Raw genomic sequence first — 19,204 nt, 5'->3', positions numbered from 1 at the left:
CACCCATGCCCCCAGCCTCAGGCCACTAGCCAAAGTGGCCTCTGGTGCAACCTGAGCAGCCCTAGGAGCAGAGACTGTCCCAGTTCCTGCTCCTCCCTCCTCAGCCACCGCCCCCCACAGCCAGCAGACACTGCGTGGGGATGCCTCCTACGGCAAGAGGCCTTGACCGGGGGCGAACAGAGGTGTGTGCACGGTTCTGCTGGCAAGATTATGCCTGTGACCTTGACTATTCTCTCACTATTCCCTCTTGGCGGCCACTCACAAAGCCCCTCCCCCCGCATTTCAGGATGTGTGCAGTTGGCACGTTGAGAGGTTATATGCCACTAGGCTGAGACTCAGAGTTTCCATGAGCAGCTGAGAAATTCTAGAAACAGCCTGTACTTGTGGGGTTTGCTTTCCTTTTCTCCCCCTGCCACGGGGGAGAGTTCACGTTATTTTCGGCGGGATTATCAGATGGTTGCCCATCCTCGGCACATTTGTTGTCTTCGGGATTGCTGGGAAGGGAGGCTGCCTGCCTGTGTCTGCTTCCCTCCCGCCACCTTGCTCTTGGATCCCCTGCTGTGGTTTAGGTTTCTCTTTAGTTTCTCTGACTGGTGTTCTGTATTCCAGCTCCAGACAACCTTCTGGCTCTCGGGGAGAGGAGCTACAGGAGAGGAGATCTAGCCCCTAAGGTTGCCAGCAGTTCAGCTGTGGCTAGGGACCAAAGAACAACACAATTCAACAACACAATTCTGAACTGCCTGGCGCTGTGACAATGGGCGGTGGGAAATTAACACTTCCATTCATTTTTTAAAGATTTTTTTTTTTTTAATTGAGAGCACTTATGTGCAGAGAGGAGCAGCAGATGGAGAGGGAGAAGCATACTTCCTGCTGAGCAGGGAGCCTAACCACGTGGGGCTTGATCTTAGGACCCTGAGATCATGACCTGAGCCAAAGGCAGGCACTTAACCCACCAAGCCACCTAGGCACCCTATGAGAACTATTTTATTTTATTTTATTTTTTAAAAGATTTTATTTATTTATTTGAGAGAGAAAGGGGGAGGGGCAGAGGGAGAAGCAGACTTCGCATTGAGCAGGAAGCTCCGTGTGGGGCTCCATCCCAGGACTCTAGGATCACAACCTGATCCAAAGGCAGACGCTTATAGTGACATACACTAAGAAGAAAATAAAACAGTGTTTTGGGATTCTGAATACCTGGAAGTGAGCTTACCACCCTCCCCATGAACCACATGGGCATCCATACCTTTGTAGAAGTGACATTTGAACTGAGACCTATGAAGATCTAGGGGGAAGGCTCTCTAAACAGAGGGAACAAAGGCCCTGAGGTCAGAATGCACATGATAACGTTAAAGGGACAGAAAGAAGGCCAGAGTGGTTAGATCCTAGTGAGTGAGAGGGCTCAAAAATGTCAGTGCAGTTGGCAAGGGCCAGATGACACAGTGAGTTTTAGGCTAGGAAAGGGAGTCGAGTTTTTATTCCACTTGTACTGGAAAACCATCAGAGGGTTTAAAACAAAGATCGTGCTGTGATCAGATTTGTAGTTCCAAAGGAAGTACATTGAGCTGTACACTTAAGATTTGGCACTTTACATGTGTGTATGTTATACTTTAAAAAAGAGAGAAAGGACTGACAGTATGGGGGTAGGTGCCCAGTGGAATCTGGAAGGCTGGTTAAGAGGTTTCATTTCATTTCAGCATCTCCTCCACTCACATTTCCTATGCCCCATCAGCTTTATGAGGAAAACTGGATGGGTTCTTGTCCACAGGGAATTTACAGTGCAGTATCTTCAGATTCAGACCGTCCTTCCCAGCCTTCCTGGAGAAGAGGTCTGGAAGAATGAGTGGCATTCCCAAGGCAGTTGTTAGTAACATCTTAGAAGGTATACACGCAGTGTTTATGTCACTATGGTTGATTCACTCTTGTATACTATTCCATTGTGAGAACTGGTTTGTTAATTCATCCACTCCTGCTGATGGGTTTTTGGGGTTGCCTCCATGGTTTTTACTATCGTGAATAGTGCTCCCCCAGAATTATTCTTTTTCTCTCTCTGTTTGGAGTGGAAAGTCATGCAGACTACAGCATGTCTGAGTAGCAAGCTAAAATCAGAAACCCTTTCCAGGTGGTAATCCAGTTGCCCCTCATGGTTGGGGTTAGGGTTGGCCGGAGAGGGGGTAAGCCTTTAAGTCTGGTCAGAATGTTGATCCCTTTTTAATAGACAAGCAGTTTATAGGCGCTAGGGAAGTGGAAATACACGCATAAGTAGTTTTGTTGTTAGGGAAGTCACTTCTGCAGCTGAAGTCCGGACTGCTGCGGACCCACAGCCTTGAGGGTGTTTTAACCTGGGAAATGGAAGCTTTGCCTGTGTGTTTTTTTCGTTGGTCCTGGTCTGGATCTGAGTGTGAGAGGACCCAGAAACCTGGTTGTCTTTGCTCTGGAATCCATCTGTGTGCTCTTGACAGCCTCTCTAGAGCTCTGGCAAAGAAAGGACAACTTGGAGGGCAAAGGGTCAGGTCCTCATGCTCTCCCTTCACCCCTTTATAGAGGGGCCTTTGGGAAGACACTCATTTGCTCCTGCCCTTGATCCTGCAGCTGAAAGTGGGGCATCTTCAGCGAGGTCTGTCCCAGCCATTTTGTGATCTCTAGAAAAGGCGGGGGTATATCTGAGTCCATATGCATTGGTATATATGTGTTCATGCAGCAAGTACTTACTAGGTTCTACTGGCCTAGGATTGTCATGAAGCAACCTGGGAAGACAGTTGAAAGGACTAGAACCACCCTGGCCTTCTAAGACAGTGTATAGTTGAGACAGGAGTGGTGGGAGCCCAAGGAAGGTGCTTCCCTGTGTGGTGGGACCGGTGCTAGGCAGGATTTGGGGTGGGTCAGAGATGGGGCTTTGCCTGCCCCCCCTTTTCTCCCTCTTTCCCCCCCCTTCTTCCCCCTTCACATCCAGGCCCTTCATACCTTGCAGAGAGAGTGCTTGAAACACATCCAGACTTTCTGACAGGCATTTCTAACAGATGTTAATCAGACTTCTAGCCTGTGGGTTGCAGAGACAGGAGGTGCAGGGGTGAAGTGGGGTGTGGGCAGAGCATTCTGGGTAGAATCCAGGGCCCAGGCCAGAGAGTAAAGATGGGCGATGATGGAAGCGATGGGGTCTAGTTGCACAAACTCTTAACTATAAGCAGAAGGACTGACTTGCTGTTGGGTGAAAGAGATTACTGGAAAGGTAGCATTTTATCAGGAGGTAGGATGGTATGGTGCAGGGGAGTGGAGGCGAGGGAAGGGAGTATGTAAGCAGATACAGCATGAAACTGTGGGTGACACTGCATTCTCTTCGGGATTTGTAGGAAGAGGGTTTCTCTGGGCACATGGGGAGGCCCACAGTGAGGAAGCAGGATGTGGGGAAAGCCTTTTGCCTCAGTAATCAGATGGTGACTGCCAGTAACCTTGGGTCAGTGATGAGCCACGTGGGCAGTTTGGACAGTGGGAGGGAAAATGGGAGGAATGATGATTCAGTAGTGTAATTACTTAGTGTCCCTCCCTTTCCTGTTACTTTTCCCCAATTTGGAAATACGGGCTTTTTCTTTCTTTTCCCCTAGAATCTTCTTTCTCATGAGAGTTGGGCTCATTTATGGCTCTGCTGAAAATCAATTATGGTGCTGGCCACTGAGAAATCTAAGACCCCAGATGGAGCCTGTGCCTTTCTGCTGGGGTGGAAAATCGCTCACATGCAGGAGCAGCGGCTGGGCAAGAAGGGGTTGCCCTCTTTGGTGAAGAAATCTGGAAATCTAACAAAAGCTCTGGATCTTCCTCTGAGAACAGTGGTCCTCAGACTTTAGGATGCATTGCGATCACCTAACGGGTGTCCTAAAATGGATCGCTGGGCTCCACCCCAGATCTTTTGAGTCCTCAGGTTCAGGTGCCACTGAGAATTTCACTTCCCAGTGCCCAGGTGATACTGCTGCTGCTGGTTCAGGTACCACACTTTGGGAACAACTTTTCTAGAAAAACTACCACACGGTCCACCATCTCTGCTATAGAGATCCCCATGGTCAGAGTCTTTGGGGGAGGAGTCGGGGACTTGAACGGGCTTAAGGATGAGGGTTGTATAGGGAGAGCTAGGGTGCAGAAGCCATTGAAGGGGAAGGGCAGGTGGAGCAGCAGGCCTCAGGGCCAAGATCGTCTTCTTCCGCGGAGCCCTGGAGCTGCCCAGGACCTGGCTTCTAGTAGAGAGAGGTTCACTGCACCAGGGAAACGAAGCACACCTCTGCCAGCTGTAGCTCAGGGTCTTACAAAGGCTCACTGTTTGGGAAGGGCCCACCTCACCTCCCAGAGGGATCCTGAGGCTCAGAGAGTAATTCATACCCATTTTGGGAAGAAGGCAGCATAAGAGACTTCTAGTCAGGGTGGCAAATTCTGCCCACAGTGTTGCTGCCAGGGAGCGGGAGCTAGTGTTTATAAATGGCCCTCCTGTGACAGCAGGACAGCGGAGCTGACTTGTTTCAGCCTGATTTAGGAAATGATGGCAGGAGGTAGGTTGGTTTTTTTGAACTCTGGTACTTTGGGTGATGAGGACAATGATGTGGCTTGTTCCTTCCTGGTGGCTGCTAGAGAGGACCCTATTCAGTTTTTTAATGGAAAAGTATGTGACCAGCAGCTTCGGGGGCAGGGGAAGCGCCCCAGGCTGGCTTTTGAAGCAAGGAGAAAGAAGCCTTGCTCTTTAGAACAAGCTGAGTGCTGTGCTCTCCCACCCAGACACGAGACAGCCTCCTGGTCTCCCAGCCTCAGGGATTGACAACCTTCAGTCCATTCTCTAGACTGTAGCCAGACGGGTATGCTAAAACCACCGGTCGGATCACATCGTTAGTGAAAATGAGGTCCAGTCACCTTAACGTGGCCTATTGGACCACTGCCTTGGCCCCACTGGACATGAAAGTTCTTACATGCGCCATCTTTGCAGCTACATTCTAGAACATTCCACCCCACCCACACCCCCTTGACCTTTACCTGGCCCACTTTTACAGCCCTTCATGTCTCTGCTAAAATAATGTTTTCTTTTTAGAGGTCTCCTCTGACGCTAGATTTGATTGCCCCATTGTGTTCTCCATGGCTTCCTGTACTTCCCCATGTCATGATCTATGGTGTGTGGTGTGCACGGACTTAGTCACCAGGCATCCATGCCAAGGTCACTCTGTGGTTTACTCCTGTTCTCCCCATGTGTTTGTTCACGGTGTCTCCTTTCACCGTCAAGCACACTGCTTTGGATAATTATGGTCCAACCTATCAAAAGAAAATCAAAAACGTGCCAGGCATCCTTGCAGTAAAAGTCCCACTGTGACTTGGATTTGCCAATTAGCAGGATGTAATCTGGTCTTAAGTGGCTGGATATCCTCTTCCTCAAGATGGACCCCAGAACATCCATTTTGCTGGTGTAGATCATGGCAGGGGCGACATGGTTCTGGAGTGGGCAGCTTCTTGATGCCATACTACCTCATGCAGCAGGGGCCGCTGCTCCTTGGTGGTCCGCGTCTGCACTGTGATTTTTGGGAGTAGCTCCTCAGTCTGCAGCATGCTGTGGGTTTCTTCAGCTCTTCCCATGATTCTCCAAGCCATTTAATTGCCATAACTGAACCCTGAACAACATGATGACCCTTGTCACCGTTGTTCTTAGAAGTTGTTGAGTTGTTTGCTCTCCCCACTCAGTGAGGACAGCTGCTAGGCATTCTCAGTACCTAGCATTATTCCCGGTATGAAGCCAGTATGCAATGAATATTTGTTGAATAAATGAACTCTTGGGCTCAGTTTTTCAAAGTCTGGTTGGTGTAGCTAGCTTTTAGCGAATAAAAATGAAATTGAAGGAATGGGGATGGGTTAGGCTAAAGAAGAAAGTAATAAGTGGTGTTGGCCACTGACCTCAGATAATGTCTGAAGGCCCTGGGTCAGGAGGACAGAATGTCTCTGGAGGGGGCCTCTGAGCTCCCTGTTCCTCATCAAGCTGTAGGGGCGATGCAGGCAAACATCATTTAGAAGAAACCTCATTAGAATGAAACATCATTAGACATTGGACTTCACATATTCCAGCAGAAATTTGCTGCTTCTGCTTCCTTGTATGCTCAGTACTGGTCCAGGCACTGTGTTCTGGGGATAGGTAAAGGGAGGGCCCTCCTGGCCTTTACGGAGCAAAAATCTGTTGGGAAGGATCCCTGGAAGACCAGATAATGAGGAGTGCAAAGTAGTTGAAGAGTACCTAAATAGTGATCCAAGAAGGCTTCCTGGAAAAAGGGATCATTGAGCTGCTTTCTTTCTTTACTTTTTTTGCTTTTTTAAGATTTTATTTATTTATTTTAGAGCAATGGCCAGAGAGACAAGCAGACTCTGCACTGAATGGGGAGCCCAACATGGGGCTTGATCCCAGGACCCTGAGATCATGACCTGAGCTGAAGTCAGATGCTTAAGCAGCCTGAGCCACCCAGGTGCCCCCATTCAGCTGCCTTCTGAGAACACGCAGGAGTCAGCTCTAGGAGAAAGGATTGGCCTGAAAGCTTCAGGGAGGGAACAGAAGGAACATGGCACTGGGCTATGACCCTTAAGGTCTCATTTATCGGGGTGCCCATGTGAGGTTGGACATTTTGTTGCTTCATTGTACTAGGGGTACATGGTAAGTTAGTGATAGGCCCCAAATTTGAACCTAGGTCTGCCCAACTTGTCATGTTGTCTGTTGATTTAACCAGTAGATCATACACTTCTCTTATTTATTGGACCTTGAATAACAAGTCCGGGAGTTTTACTTCAAGCAGGTGACGTAAGTGGTGGATGGGAGCACCATGTTTCCTAAGCCACATGTCAAGCCCCATGGTCTGACAAAACAGGAGTGGACATAAGGGACAACAGGTCAGAATTTTGCAAGCCAGTGTCTGGGAAGTGGTGATGGATGAATGATGAGAACAGCAGTGACTCTTGCCCTGGCCTCCGGTGGGGAAGCCCCGACTGGCTGCTGCTCACCAGGCCGTCTGACTCACTCAGTTAGTTTTGGAAGACTCCTCTGCTTTGTCAAATCCAGCCTCCGCCTGAATGCTGGAGCCTGGCAAATGTACTCCCTTTCTCCCCTGGTCCAGCCCCTGGGCCTGGCTGTCATTTCCCTCACTCAGGGCTCAGCAGGTGGCTAAGTCAAGCCACCAGCCTCCCCCCTTACCAACCCCAGCTGTCTGTGCTGGGCCCTGACACTAGGCTCTGCCTTTCTCAATCTCCCTCCCATAGGCACTGACACACACAGTGGGGGCTCAGTAAATATTACTCAATGAGCAGCAGGCTGCTGGTTCTAATTTTGTTCCCTGCTTCTGAGTCCCCACTGATTTTTTTTTTTTTTTCAATCTTTCCATCCTGCCCCTCCCAGCAACGGGGATTTTCTGGGGAAAGTAAATGGGCCACCACCTCTAGGTAACACCACCCTCCTCCCTCCTGCCAGCACCGCCCCCCCCAGACCTCCTGCAGTGTTTGCCGAAATCTCCCACCCTAGGTGGCCTTTGGTTGAGCCAAAGCTTGAGGCTAACGTTCTGGGAGTGGGAACTGGGAGAAGAGAAGATGTCCTTTTAGGGTGTGTAAGAGAGCAAAAGCCCAGAGGGGGGCAGAAGAATGGGCCCATTGAGACCTGGGCCTCTTGGGTGAGGGGGAGGGCTGGCTTGCAAGCTTGAGTGTTTGCACTGTACTTTGGAGGGGGTTTCAGCTTGCCCCAGAGGAGAGTGGTTTCTTGGACTTGGTTCATTTGGTGGGTGGAGAGAGCTGCAGACTTGGTAGTTGTTCTCAAAATTCTTTGGAACTCCAGAAAGCCAGTGGGTGGTATTTACCTAAGGACCAGGCTGTGAGGCTACTGGTTTTCTCACTGGATCTGTTGGTACTTACTCAGATGACTGTATTAGTTTGAGCATGAATACTGGAAGTATACTAATTTATAGAACACTGGGCAGTTTTTGTAGTCAGATGTCTTGATCATTGCTTTTACAGGATGTAGGTTTTGTGCCATACTTAGAAAGTTCTCCCTAACTCCTTGACTATAAAAATAACCATCCATGTTGTCGTGTATTGCCCTACCCCCACCTCCCATTGGGACACATCAATGAGTTGAAGTAAAAAAAAAAATAGAAACAAATACTCAAAATCCCATCACTGAAATAGTCCTTACTACTTTAGGTGAATACTACTATGTAATCTTCCAGCTTATTCACAGATAAATGCATATGGAGAAAAAGAATAATCTTACACAGAAGTATTTAAAATTTCCCTGAATATAACCGAAGAAAAGGAACTAGTAAAATTAAAGGAACTATTAAGCTTTAAAGAAATGTATTTTTCGCCAAGAGATTATTTTGTAAAAGAGGCTTAAAAAAATCTTTGTGAGTCATATCTATAATTACTTACCCATTTTATGTAGTATTTACTGACTCTGCTATGAGAGATGAGGACATTAGCATTTCCGCCTTTTTGTCTCTTCATCTTTTGCTTGTACTAATTATTAGTAGTAAATAGTCCATTTTATAACCCTTAGATTCCGTCCTGTAACTGTAATCTCCAAGGTTTTTTTTATTATTTCTTTTTCGAAGGTTTTTAATGATTACCATCAGTTATTTTCCCATGGTTTCTGCATTCCTGAGACCTTTATTTTTATTTCTCTATTAATTAGCTGCATTTCGTTCTCCTGTTTTTTCACTCTAGGAAGGAGAATGTAGCCTCTGACTTCTTTCATGCTTGAGAATTTCCGCCCGTTGTCCTTTCTAGATTTGTGTGACATCTCAGCCAGGAACAATATCTCCGGTTCTTTTCTCTCTCCCAATGATGTAAACACTGTTGCAATTGCTTCTGATACTGAATGTTACTCTGGGGAGGAGGAGGGCAGCCTGAATTTTCTGCCACTTAAGAGAAGTTTTAATATGTTTCACAATTTTTGTAATAAAATATTTTGGCGGTGGGGGGGGGATTTCCTTTGCAATGCCTGAAAACGTCTTTCAAGTTCAGCATTCAGTCTTCAGGTTCTGTTGCTCCTTTCGATTCAGGGAAATCGTGTGTTCTTTATTTTTGAACATACCTCGTAGTCCAGTCTCGAGTTCTCTAGGAACACCAGTTATCCTATGTTTGATATCTTTGTCTCTCATTACATGTTTTTTAGTGATCTCTACATCCAGCCTGGGGCTTAAACTCACGACCCCGAGACCAAGAGTCTTGCAGGCTGCGCCCACTGAGCCAGCCAGGTTAGGTATTTGTTTGGTTGGTTTGGTTGTTTTTTTTTATTTTTTAAAGATTTTCTTTATTTATTTGACAGAGATCACAAGTAGGCAGAGAGGCAGGCAGAGAGAGAGGAGGAAGCAGGCCCCCTGCCGAGCAGAGAGCTCGATGTGGGGCTGGATCCCAGGACCCTGAGACCACAACCATAGCCAAGCCACCCAAGCGCCCCGGTTGTTTTTTTTTTTTAAGATTTTATTTATTTTGAGAGACACCACAAGCAGGGGGAGGAGTAAAGGGGGAGGGAGAATCAGGTTCCCCACGGAGCAGGGAACCCGATGTGGGCTGATAGGGGATGGGGCCTCAGTCCCAGGACCCTGAGATCATGACCTGAGCTGAAGGCAGATGCTTAGCCGACTGAGCCACCCAGGCGCCCCTCATTACATGTTTTAATCTATCTTTTCCATCTACGTTCACTGTGGTTATCTCAAACCCTCCTTTGTCAGTATTTCTGTTTTAAATTACTGGCAGAAATTTGTTCTCTGTTCATTATAATTTATTTATTGGTTCTTTAGTGATGTTTTGTTCTTCTGCTTTTTTTTTTGGGAAGCCTACATCCCCTTTGATCTCATTTTGTTTTGTAATTTCATCTTTGAGCTCTGGTTTTATTGCATGAATATTCTGCAGTTAGGTGAAGTGGTCGGGAAGATTGCTGCTCTCGAGTTAGGTTTTACTTTGGATTGACATCTTTTGTTTTTTTGTATGGTTTGCCTGCCATTCTCCTCGTGTTCACGCTAGTGCTGTTGGGCTTGTGGGCTCTAAAGTAAGACCTGTTTTCTGTAGCCTGTACCATGTGAGTGCGGGGCTGAGGTGGGGGAGAGGCAGCTGTCCCGGACTCTGGGTTTGGGTGGCAGCCCTGTGGTGTGGCGCAGCCCACAGATCAAGGAGGTGTGCTTCAGTTCTGCTGGGGAAGAATGCCCACTGCAAGTGGATCATTTCTCCAGTTCAGTCTGTGGCCTTGGAGCCCCGATTTCCTTCACTGGAGAATCGCTCATTGTTCTGGTTCCAGTGTCACCTGTTTTGCCAGCAGCTTTCCCCACCACTCCTTAACTGAAGAGGAAAAAGAATTAGCAGCTGTTGGCCTCTGCAGATTGGGGGAGGTGGGTGAGAACTCTGGCTGTGAGGGCTGGGCCAGGCCTAGGAGGTGAGCCCAGGTGAGCCATGGGTGGTGCCCCCTGTTCTCTTAACTTGCCTCTGGTTTTGAAGTTACTGCATTACAGTATGCCTCTCTCCTTGTTTGCTTGCTGCTAGTGATTTTTTTCTGGGGGGGGGGGGGCTAATGTTTTACTCAAATGTTAATGATTAAGGGAAAGGAAATTGTGAATACCATTTCAGTTCTCCATTTAAACTCCGAAGTCCTTATTTTCATATCATGTTTCAACATACTTTTTCTTTCTTAATACTCAGAAAACTGCAGGTTTCTTTTCCTCTTTCGGGAACTAAGGAGACATATGTAATGAGATCAGGGCATGGCATGGAGTTGCTGTGAGTTGGCCTGCTCACACAAGATCCAGTGGTCCTTCTGCTGCCAAAGCCAGCACTTCCTTTAGTTACTTGGGCCCAGGGTTCTTGATTTCTCAAAGACCTACCCACCCTCCCTCCCCCTGGCTTTGTCTTGGTAAATCTCAGGGTTTTGTAACGGAGGCCAGGAGTGTTGCCCCTGGGACTCCCCTGGAGCCATCTGCCTTTGTTTACCTTTGTAGTTAACCGTTAGTGGGGAGTGTTCCCTGGGGAGACAGTCCTATTGGGCCTACCAGATCTGGCCCCAGTGTTAGAATGGGACAGGGATGGAGACAGGGATGGAGACTGGAGCAGGACCAGTCTGTTGGAAGGTATTCTACAGAAGTGAACTCTTGACCAGGAAGGAATCCCCAGACGGGTGGGGAATTGCTTGTGGTTAGTTGGGGGCGTTGGTGCTCACAGCCCTGGAGCCCTGGCTGTCCTAAGGTCAAGGTGCCTCAGAGAGCCCATGCTGTCTGTCCCCAAGAGGAACATAAGGGAACTACACACCTCTTTTGACATCCTTCGGATTTCAGGTGGGGAAGCAGGCAGTTGAAAGGAAAGCTTAAGGGCCCCTGGGTGGCTCAGTGGTTAAAAATCTCTGCCTTCAGCTCAGGTCATGATCCCAGGGTTCTGGGATTGAGCCCCGCATCGGGCTCTCTGCTTGGCAGGGAGCCTGCTTTCTCCTCTCTGCCTGCCTCTCTGCCTACTTGTGATCTCTGTCAAATAAATAAAGAAAACTGTGTAAAAAAAAAAAAAAAAGAAAGAAAAGAAAGGAAAGCTTAAGGTAATTCACTGGGGCCCACCAGTAGAGGGGCCAAGGGCTCTTGGGAGCCTCCCTGTGGATCACTGTGGCCTCCCCTTCCCACACCTCCTCTTCCAGCCCTCCAGCCCCCATGGTCATTCTTGCTTGCTTGCTTTGGTAGGAACAATCAACCTTTTCTCAATTTTAAGTAAAATGCTTTGTAGAAACCCAGTTGAGACTGCCCTTGCCTTGATGGCTACCCTTCAACCTGCAGTGAAGGCCTCAGCTTGAGTTTTAGCTTTATATAAATTCATTGTGCTCCCACATAACCCATCCTTTGAAGGGGCACAGAACAGGCACAGGGAGGTGTGCTTACAGACATCTTTCACCCATTTCCTGTGGCTTACCAGTGGCCTTGGAAAGAGTTGTCTCTGGAGCACTTGGTCTCCCTGTTTCATTCCTCAGCTCAGAAGACCTGAGAGTGAGTGGGGTGGGTGACCCGGCCAGCTGGTGGTCAGGGAAGGGAGTGGATGTTTGGAGACCTGGTAGCTCCCAGGCTCATTGATCGGGTCCCAAGCTCCAGCTTCTGGATTAGTAAGCATCATGAAGAGTTGCTGCTTCGTTACTGTGGGGAGAAGTCCATTTTCACTCCTCTCTGACAGGGGGTGGGCCTAGAAAACAGGCAGCGTGGTAGATAAAACAGTGGGACTATGTCCCCAGCACAGAAGTGCCGTTTGTAGGATAAGATACTTCTGAACAAGTGAAGGCATGGCAGGCAGATGAGATTCTGATTTAGGAGGCCCCCGAAATGGTAAGGAGACCCAAAGTCTCAGGGTCTGAAAGCAAGCATCTCTCACTGACTTTCTCTTGGGTTTTTTACTTCCCCTAGGAGGACTGGGTCTGGCGCCTTGGAGGCAGACCTAAAGGCACTAAAATAATTTACTTCTTTGAACCCAGGCCAAGTGAACAAAGGAGTGGAGAGACTCCAGCTTCTCTTGAGTGGGAGAGACTGGTCCTCTGAGCCAAGAGCACATTCGGACCTTTGTCTCTTTCCCCTTGTTTTCATGTCCTGCCCTGCGTGCTTCTCTTAGTACTTCTGGAAGGTGTCCTTGAGGGCAGCTGGCTTGGCTCCCTGGAAGGCCTGGAGGGGCCCACCCAGGCCCCACCCATTTCCACAGATTTCTAATAGATGCAGCTTCGTCCTGTAGCTGAGCCCACACTGGGAGGACCCCTGCTCGACTTCACCATCCAGCTGCATCAAGAGCTGTATGTGTTCTCTTCCTCTCTCCTTTCATCCAAATACTCTTTTGTAAACTTTTTCTTCCCCCTAAGAATTAACTGGTAGCTAAAGAAAAAAGAAATTTCCATCGGAGCAGAAAGCTCCCCTTTTGTGTCTGCCAGAAGTCCAGAGTCCCTTGGATTTGAAGTGTCTTTTAGCAGCTCCAAGATCCCTGGACCGGGACTTCTTCCTGCCCTGCAGTTGTTTTTAGGTGCTCTGGGGAGTGGGTCATGTCATGAGTGGTGGGTCAGGGAGCAGGTTCCGCTCAGCTGAGTCTACTCAACGCACTCCAGGAGGCTGGACCAGCCACGCCGAGGGGCCACTGGGGCAACAAAGAGCAGATGTTTTGTAGATGCTGACTTTGACCTGAATGCCCATCCAAGTAAAGCCGCTAAAGTTCTGTGGGGTGTCTCACATGTGGGGTGATTCTGTTTCTTCTGAATGTTTTGAGGTTGCTGCAGATAAATCTGAGAAATATGGCTGAAGTGGGAACCACTGTTTTTTTTATTAAGAAGGTGCCCTGTAATGCAGCCTGCCCTCTAAGGTGTACCCAGGGTGGTCCCCTGCACAGGTCTTCCATGCCTGGATTTGGGGTGCTACTTGGGGCTGATAGAAATTGGGAGGAACTGGGGCGCTCAGCTGGACCAGGTGGTCGCACGTGCGGCTCTTGATCTTGGGTTGTACAGTTGAACCCCACGTTGGATGTAGAGATTATTTATTTTTTATAAGATTTTTATTTATTTGACAGAGATCACAAGTAGGCAGAGAGGCAGGCAGAGAGAGAGGAAGGGAAGCAGGCTCCCTGCTGAGCAGAGAGTCTGACGCGGGGCTCGATCCCAGGACCCTGAGATCATGACCTGAGCCGATGGCAGAGGCTTTAACCCGCTGAGCCACCCAGGCGCCCCGCCGAGATTACTTTTTTTTTTTTTTTTTAATCTTTAAATCAAATTGGGAAGACCTGCCTAGAGACCTGTAGGTTTTTACAGACCTCTCTGTGGAGCCTGTGTCTCCACACAGCGGGGAAGTGGTTCAGAATGCGCAGACTTTCATTCAGACCTGGCTTCGGTTCATGAAAAATTTAATTTCTAGCTTCACTACTCAGCTCGTTGGCTGTGGATCTTGTTTCCTAATCTCTGAAAATTTCCTCCTCTCTTCAGTGAGGATAAGCATCCCAACTTCTCCAGGAATCCATGACTGCCAGGTGCTTCTCAGGCTTGGCACTGGGGATTGCCCATGGCTGTCCTCATCTCTTTGCCCTCCTTTGGTAAATCCACACAGCCCTCTTCTCCTTTGCTCTGACAGTACAACACATGCCTCAGACAGGTGACAGGGTGGTTAGGTAGAGAGGACTGTTCTTTTTGTACAATGGATTTTAGCCATTTGGGCCTAAGATCCCACCTGCCCACTGTATTAACTTCTGGTTCTCAGTATACATTTGAGAGTTGGTCGTCTCAGAGTGACACTTTACAGACCACTGTTTGTGCTGATGGCTAATCTACCCTTTGTGTGACTCAAAGTGCATTCTGCTGAAGACTGAGATTTTCTGTCCCCAGATTCTGTGCATTCTGTGTGTGGAGGCTAAAGCCTGAAATGTCCGCTGGTGTGTTTGTGGTGGGGGACTTGTGTGATGTGTGTGCTGTTGGTCTGGAGCAAAGTTAGCCACAGGGGTATTCCTCATAGTGCCAGCAGAAGCTCTGTATCTGGGCTGGGAGCGAGTCAAAGTGGAGGAACCCTGCTGATTATAATCAAATTATAACATCTGGTTGAGTGCTTTCTATAGGTCAGGCACTGGGAGACTTGACATAGTTCATGTCATTTGAATTTGCACAGTAATCCAGTGGGGTGAATACCCATTTTGTAGATGAGAAAACTGAGGTAGAGAGCCCAGGTAACTTCCCCAAGGTTACTCCTATCTGGCCAGCAGTGGCACAGAAATTCAAGTCTGGTCTTTCTGACACTAAAGGCCAGGGTGAGCTGCATCACTATTCTTTTTTTTTTTTTTTTTTTTTTTAAAGTAATCTCTCCGCCCATCATGTGGGGGTTGAGCTCACAACCCCAAGATCCAGAGTTGTAGGCTCCACTGACTGATTCAGCTGGGCGCTCCTGCATCACTACTCTGAGTGACTCTAGAAGGTTGACTCTGGTTAAAAAGCTTGCCCAAGGGGCGCCTGGGTGGCTCAGTGGGTTAAGCCGCTGCCTTCGGCTCAGGTCATGATCTCAGGGTCCTGGGATCGAGCCCCGCATCGGGCTCTCTGCTCAGCAGGGAGCCTGCTTCCTCCTCTCTCTCTGCTTGCCTCTCTGCCTGCTTGTGATCTCTCTCTGTCAAATAAATGAATAAAATCTTTAAAAAAAAAAAAAAAAAAAAAAAAAAAGCTTGCCCAAGATTGTACCACTTGTAAGTGGCAGAACCAGGATGCAAACCAGCCTGCTTTTAAGCACTCTGCTCTAACTCCTTTGTCATAAGCAAAGGCCCAGAGGTGGAGTGACCCACTGTGGGGCAAGCCGGAGCCCTGGGAGCCTGGGAGGCATGGAAATGCCTGCAGTGATTGGGTTTCTAGGTCTAGATTAAATAGGCTCGTCCCTCCTCTCCCTGCCTGGTGTTTGCTTATTTCCCTAATTAAACTATACTGAGGGAAATAATTAACAAAAGGCCTGCTTTCTCTGAGACCTATTTTTCCCTGTTCCTTCTCACCTAATAACTTTGTTACAGAATCTTTCTGCTTTTTTGCTGAACATTAAACTCCATTTTTATAGCTGCATACTAGTCGATGAAATTGCTATAATTCGCCTGACCATAACTTTCTGCCTATAGACTTTTTTATTTGGGGGTTGCTTCTGTTAGTACAGATTGTAGATGTAACAATTGAAAGGATTGAGACACTTATTATCATAACTTTTCAAGAGTCTGGTTATTTAATGTCATTACATAAATATGTAATTTTACCTGCATTATTTAAAGATAATGTAATATCTTCTATAGCACCATCTTACTCTGGTGTTAAACCTCACTAAATTTGGTTTTGTATTTTTTAAAAATCTGTTTTGCTGTTTTAATAAGCAGCAGTATAGCACCATCCATCTTTTAAGTTTATATATTTTTTTTTACTGAAGTATAGTTGGCAAACAATATAGTAGTTTCAGGAGTTTAACATAGTGATTCGACCTTATGTATGTATACGTTACACCCTTGCCACCGTAAGCGTACTCACCACCTGTTGCCACATCAGCTTATTAACGGTGGTGTTCACCGTGTTTGCCGTGCTGCGCTTTTCATCCCTGTGTCTTACTTCTTTTATAGCTGGAGATCTGTACCTCTCAATCCCTTTGACTCATTTCGCCCATCCACCTGACACCCTTAAGTGTATTCATTTTTGTTCTCTAACTAAGGTTTATAGAAATAGGGGCGTCTGGATGGCTCAGTGGGTTAAAGCCTCTGCCTTCGGCTCAGGTCGTGATCCCAGGGTCCTGGGATTGAGCCCTGCATCTGGCTCTCTGCTTAGCGGGGAGCCTGCTTCCTCCTCTCTCTCTGCCTGCCTCTCTGCCTACTTGCGATCTCTGTCAAATAAATTTTTTAAAAAACCTTTAAAAAAAAAGGTATATAGAAATAAACCTTTGTTATGTTTGATGGTGGACTTTTCCCCACTCTATTTTCCCCCTCTATTAGTTGTAGTTTGTTTGTTTGTTTTTTAAGATTTTATTTATTTATTTATTTGACACAGAGATCACAAGTAGGCAGAGAGGCAGGCAGAAAGGGGGAAGCAGGCTCCCTGCTGAGCAGAGAGTCCAGTGCAGTGCTCCGATGCTGGGCTCCATCTCAGGATCCCGAGATCATGACCTGAGCCGAAGGTAGAGGCTTAATCCACTGAGCCACCCAGGAGCCCCTAATTGTAGTTTTTTTTTGTTGTTGCCCTTTTGTGTGTGTTTCGTTTGTTTTTTAAAGATCTTATTTATTTCAAAAAGAGAAAGCATTTTAGCAAGCACAAGCATGAGTGGTGGGAGGGGCAGAGGGAGAAGCAGACGCCCGGCTGAGCAGGGAGCTGGATGCTGGGCTCCACCAGGATCCCGGGATCCTTACCTGAGCCAAAGGCAGACGCTTAACCCACTGAGCCACCCACGTGCTCCTGTTTAAACAATATATGTTTGTTTGTTTGTTTGTTTGTTTTATTTTGGAGCATTTCCAACATATTAAAGTGTAATAGTGTGGGGCACTTGGCTGGTTCAGTCAGTGTTGAGTGTAGAGCTTACTTAAAAAAAAAAAAAAAGAATAGTATAATAAATTCCCATTCATTCATCAAGCAGTTTCATGAGTTACTAACTTATGCCTGGTCTTGTCTCGTCTATGCTCCCCGTGCAAATACCCCCTCCTTTCTTATTTTGAACCAAATTCCAGATGAGATATTGTTTAAAAGTGTTTTTTTTTTTTTTTTTTTTTAATTTATTTGACAGAGATCACAAGTCGGCAGAGAGGGCAGGCAGAGAGACAGACAGGAAGGGAAGCAGGCTCCCTGCTGAGCAGAGAGCCGGATGGGATGCGGGGCTCGATCCCAGGACCCTGGAATCGACCCGAGCTGAAAGCAGAGGCTTAACCCACTGAGCCACCCAGGTGCCCCCAGATGAGATATTGTTTAATGTGTGATTCTTTCAGTGTCTCTAAAAGATACTTTTTAACCACATCACAGTTGTTTTACTTTGTAATTTTTAAATTTAGTCAAATCCGTTGAATTTGTCCTTTCATTATTTTTTTATTTAACGCTTGAAGAGAAAGGTTTTTCTCAAACACTTGGCAGAAGCATTAGAGAAGGGTGGAGAGTCGGAGGGGAGAGGGGGCTGTCCAGAGCGAGGCTGCTGGGTCCTGTGTGCCTGGCAGGGAAGTGGGAGGAGAGAGTGGGTTTCTGGAGCCTGTCGCTCACCTGCCTTTCCTTCTTGCAGGCTTTTTTGTCACCATGAAGCTGCTCCACCTAGCCTTCCTCAGCTGCTTCCTGCTGACCTGCGTCAGCTTATGGAGTTCTGTTCCTAAAGCTCATGCTGTGTCCACGGGGATGCCAGGCGTCAGTGCGGCCTTTTTCCTGCAGGACCTCCTGCATCGCTACGGAGAGGGTGACACCCTCACCCTGCAGCAGCTCAAGGCCCTGCTCAACCACCTGGACGTGGGTGTGGGCCGGGACAATGTTACCCAGCCGGTGCATGGACAGAGGAACCTCTCGACGGTAAGGCTCTCAGCTCTGCTGAGCACTGTCTGCCGTGAGGGGGGGTCACAGTCTAGTTGGGCACGGGGAGCCCAAGACACTTGGAGCAGGCAAGCCGTGATGGCAGAGCAGAGGGGCCAGTTCCTCTTCGCCAATTGTCTGGGTCCCCAGCAGTGCCTCCTGTCCTCCCATGTGGCTGTTCTGAAGCTCTGGCTGGAGGGAGCGGTCAGCAGGAGTTCTCAGCCCTCTGTGTTCCTCACAGCTGCAATGGGATCACCTGCGGGCAAGCCAGGGTGCCCAGGACAGCCGGCATGTCTCATGGGGTTTACAGGTTACAAGGCCCTTTGCCTCAAGTCGCAGGGGAGCCTCACACTCCCACCGGGTGCAGGTGGAAAGTCTTCATTATTTAGAAGGGAATGCCAAGGGTCCCGCACTGAGTTCCTGGACAGTGCAGGACTGAGACCCAAGTCCTTTGGCTTCTGGTTCTTTGTTCTCCCATGTCATCTTGGCTAATCATAGTCCGAGGCTATTTATGGCAGCCAAGTGTAAGTCAGCCAGCAATGTCTTTATATATCTGCTTTGTTCCCTGTGCTGAGTGCTGGGAGAAATAGAGAAAAATGAGTCATGTTAAAGAGTCTGCTTTCAAGATGGAGAGCTTACCCAATGGAGGACTGAGTTATCTGATCCTAAAACGAAGTGTTAGGGATGCCTGGTGGCCTAGTCAGTTGAGCTTCCAACGCTTGATTTCTGCTTAGGTCATGATCTTGAGGTCATGGGATTGAGCCCTGCTTTGGGCTCCATGCTCTCAGGGTGTCTACTCGAGATTCTCCCCCTCTCTGCCCCTTCCCCCTGCTCACTCACTCACTCGTTCTCTCTCCCTAAAATGAATAAATAAACCTTTGTTAAAATGAAGTGTTGGGGTACCTGGGTGGCTCAGTTAGGCGTCTGCCTTCGTCTCGGGTCATGGTCCGGGTATCAAGCCCTGCATCGGGCTCTCTGATCAGCGGGAAACCTGCTTCTCCCTCTCCCACTTCCCTGACCGTGTTCCCTTTCTTGCTGTGTCTGTCTCTGTCAAATAAATAAATAAAATCTTTTTTTAAAAAATGAAGTGTTAAATGCTCTGAGTTGGACAGTCTTCATAGGGTTCAGAGACCAGAGGGGGAAAGGGGTGTATGCTAGAGTGATCAAGGAAGGTTTGTGGGTTAGGTGTCCAGGGCCTTC

General features: G+C 48.0%; 1 protein-coding gene across 2 annotated transcripts in view; it reads left to right on the top strand.

Moving 5' to 3' along the window:
* The window catches only part of SLC39A14 (solute carrier family 39 member 14), a 44,773-nt gene that overhangs the window by 13,960 nt on the left and 11,609 nt on the right, over positions 1 to 19,204 (top strand). Inside the window, exons 1-2 of one of the 2 annotated variants that reach the window (XM_032855850.1) lie at positions 4,508 to 4,532; positions 17,727 to 18,004. In XM_032855850.1, the coding sequence (XP_032711741.1) occupies positions 4,520 to 4,532; positions 17,727 to 18,004 (291 nt within the window). In that variant the 5' untranslated portion in view covers positions 4,508 to 4,519. Of the gene's footprint in view, positions 1 to 4,507; positions 4,533 to 17,726; positions 18,005 to 19,204 lie in introns of those variants that run through there. The other variant, XM_032855851.1, reaches the window with a different exon arrangement.

This window comes from Lontra canadensis, unplaced genomic scaffold, assembly GCF_010015895.1.
Source record: "Lontra canadensis isolate GAN:19392208 unplaced genomic scaffold, GSC_riverotter_1.0 scaffold10, whole genome shotgun sequence".
Classification (NCBI taxonomy): domain Eukaryota; kingdom Metazoa; phylum Chordata; class Mammalia; order Carnivora; family Mustelidae; genus Lontra; species Lontra canadensis.
This window is presented reverse-complemented; position numbering and strand designations above follow the sequence as displayed.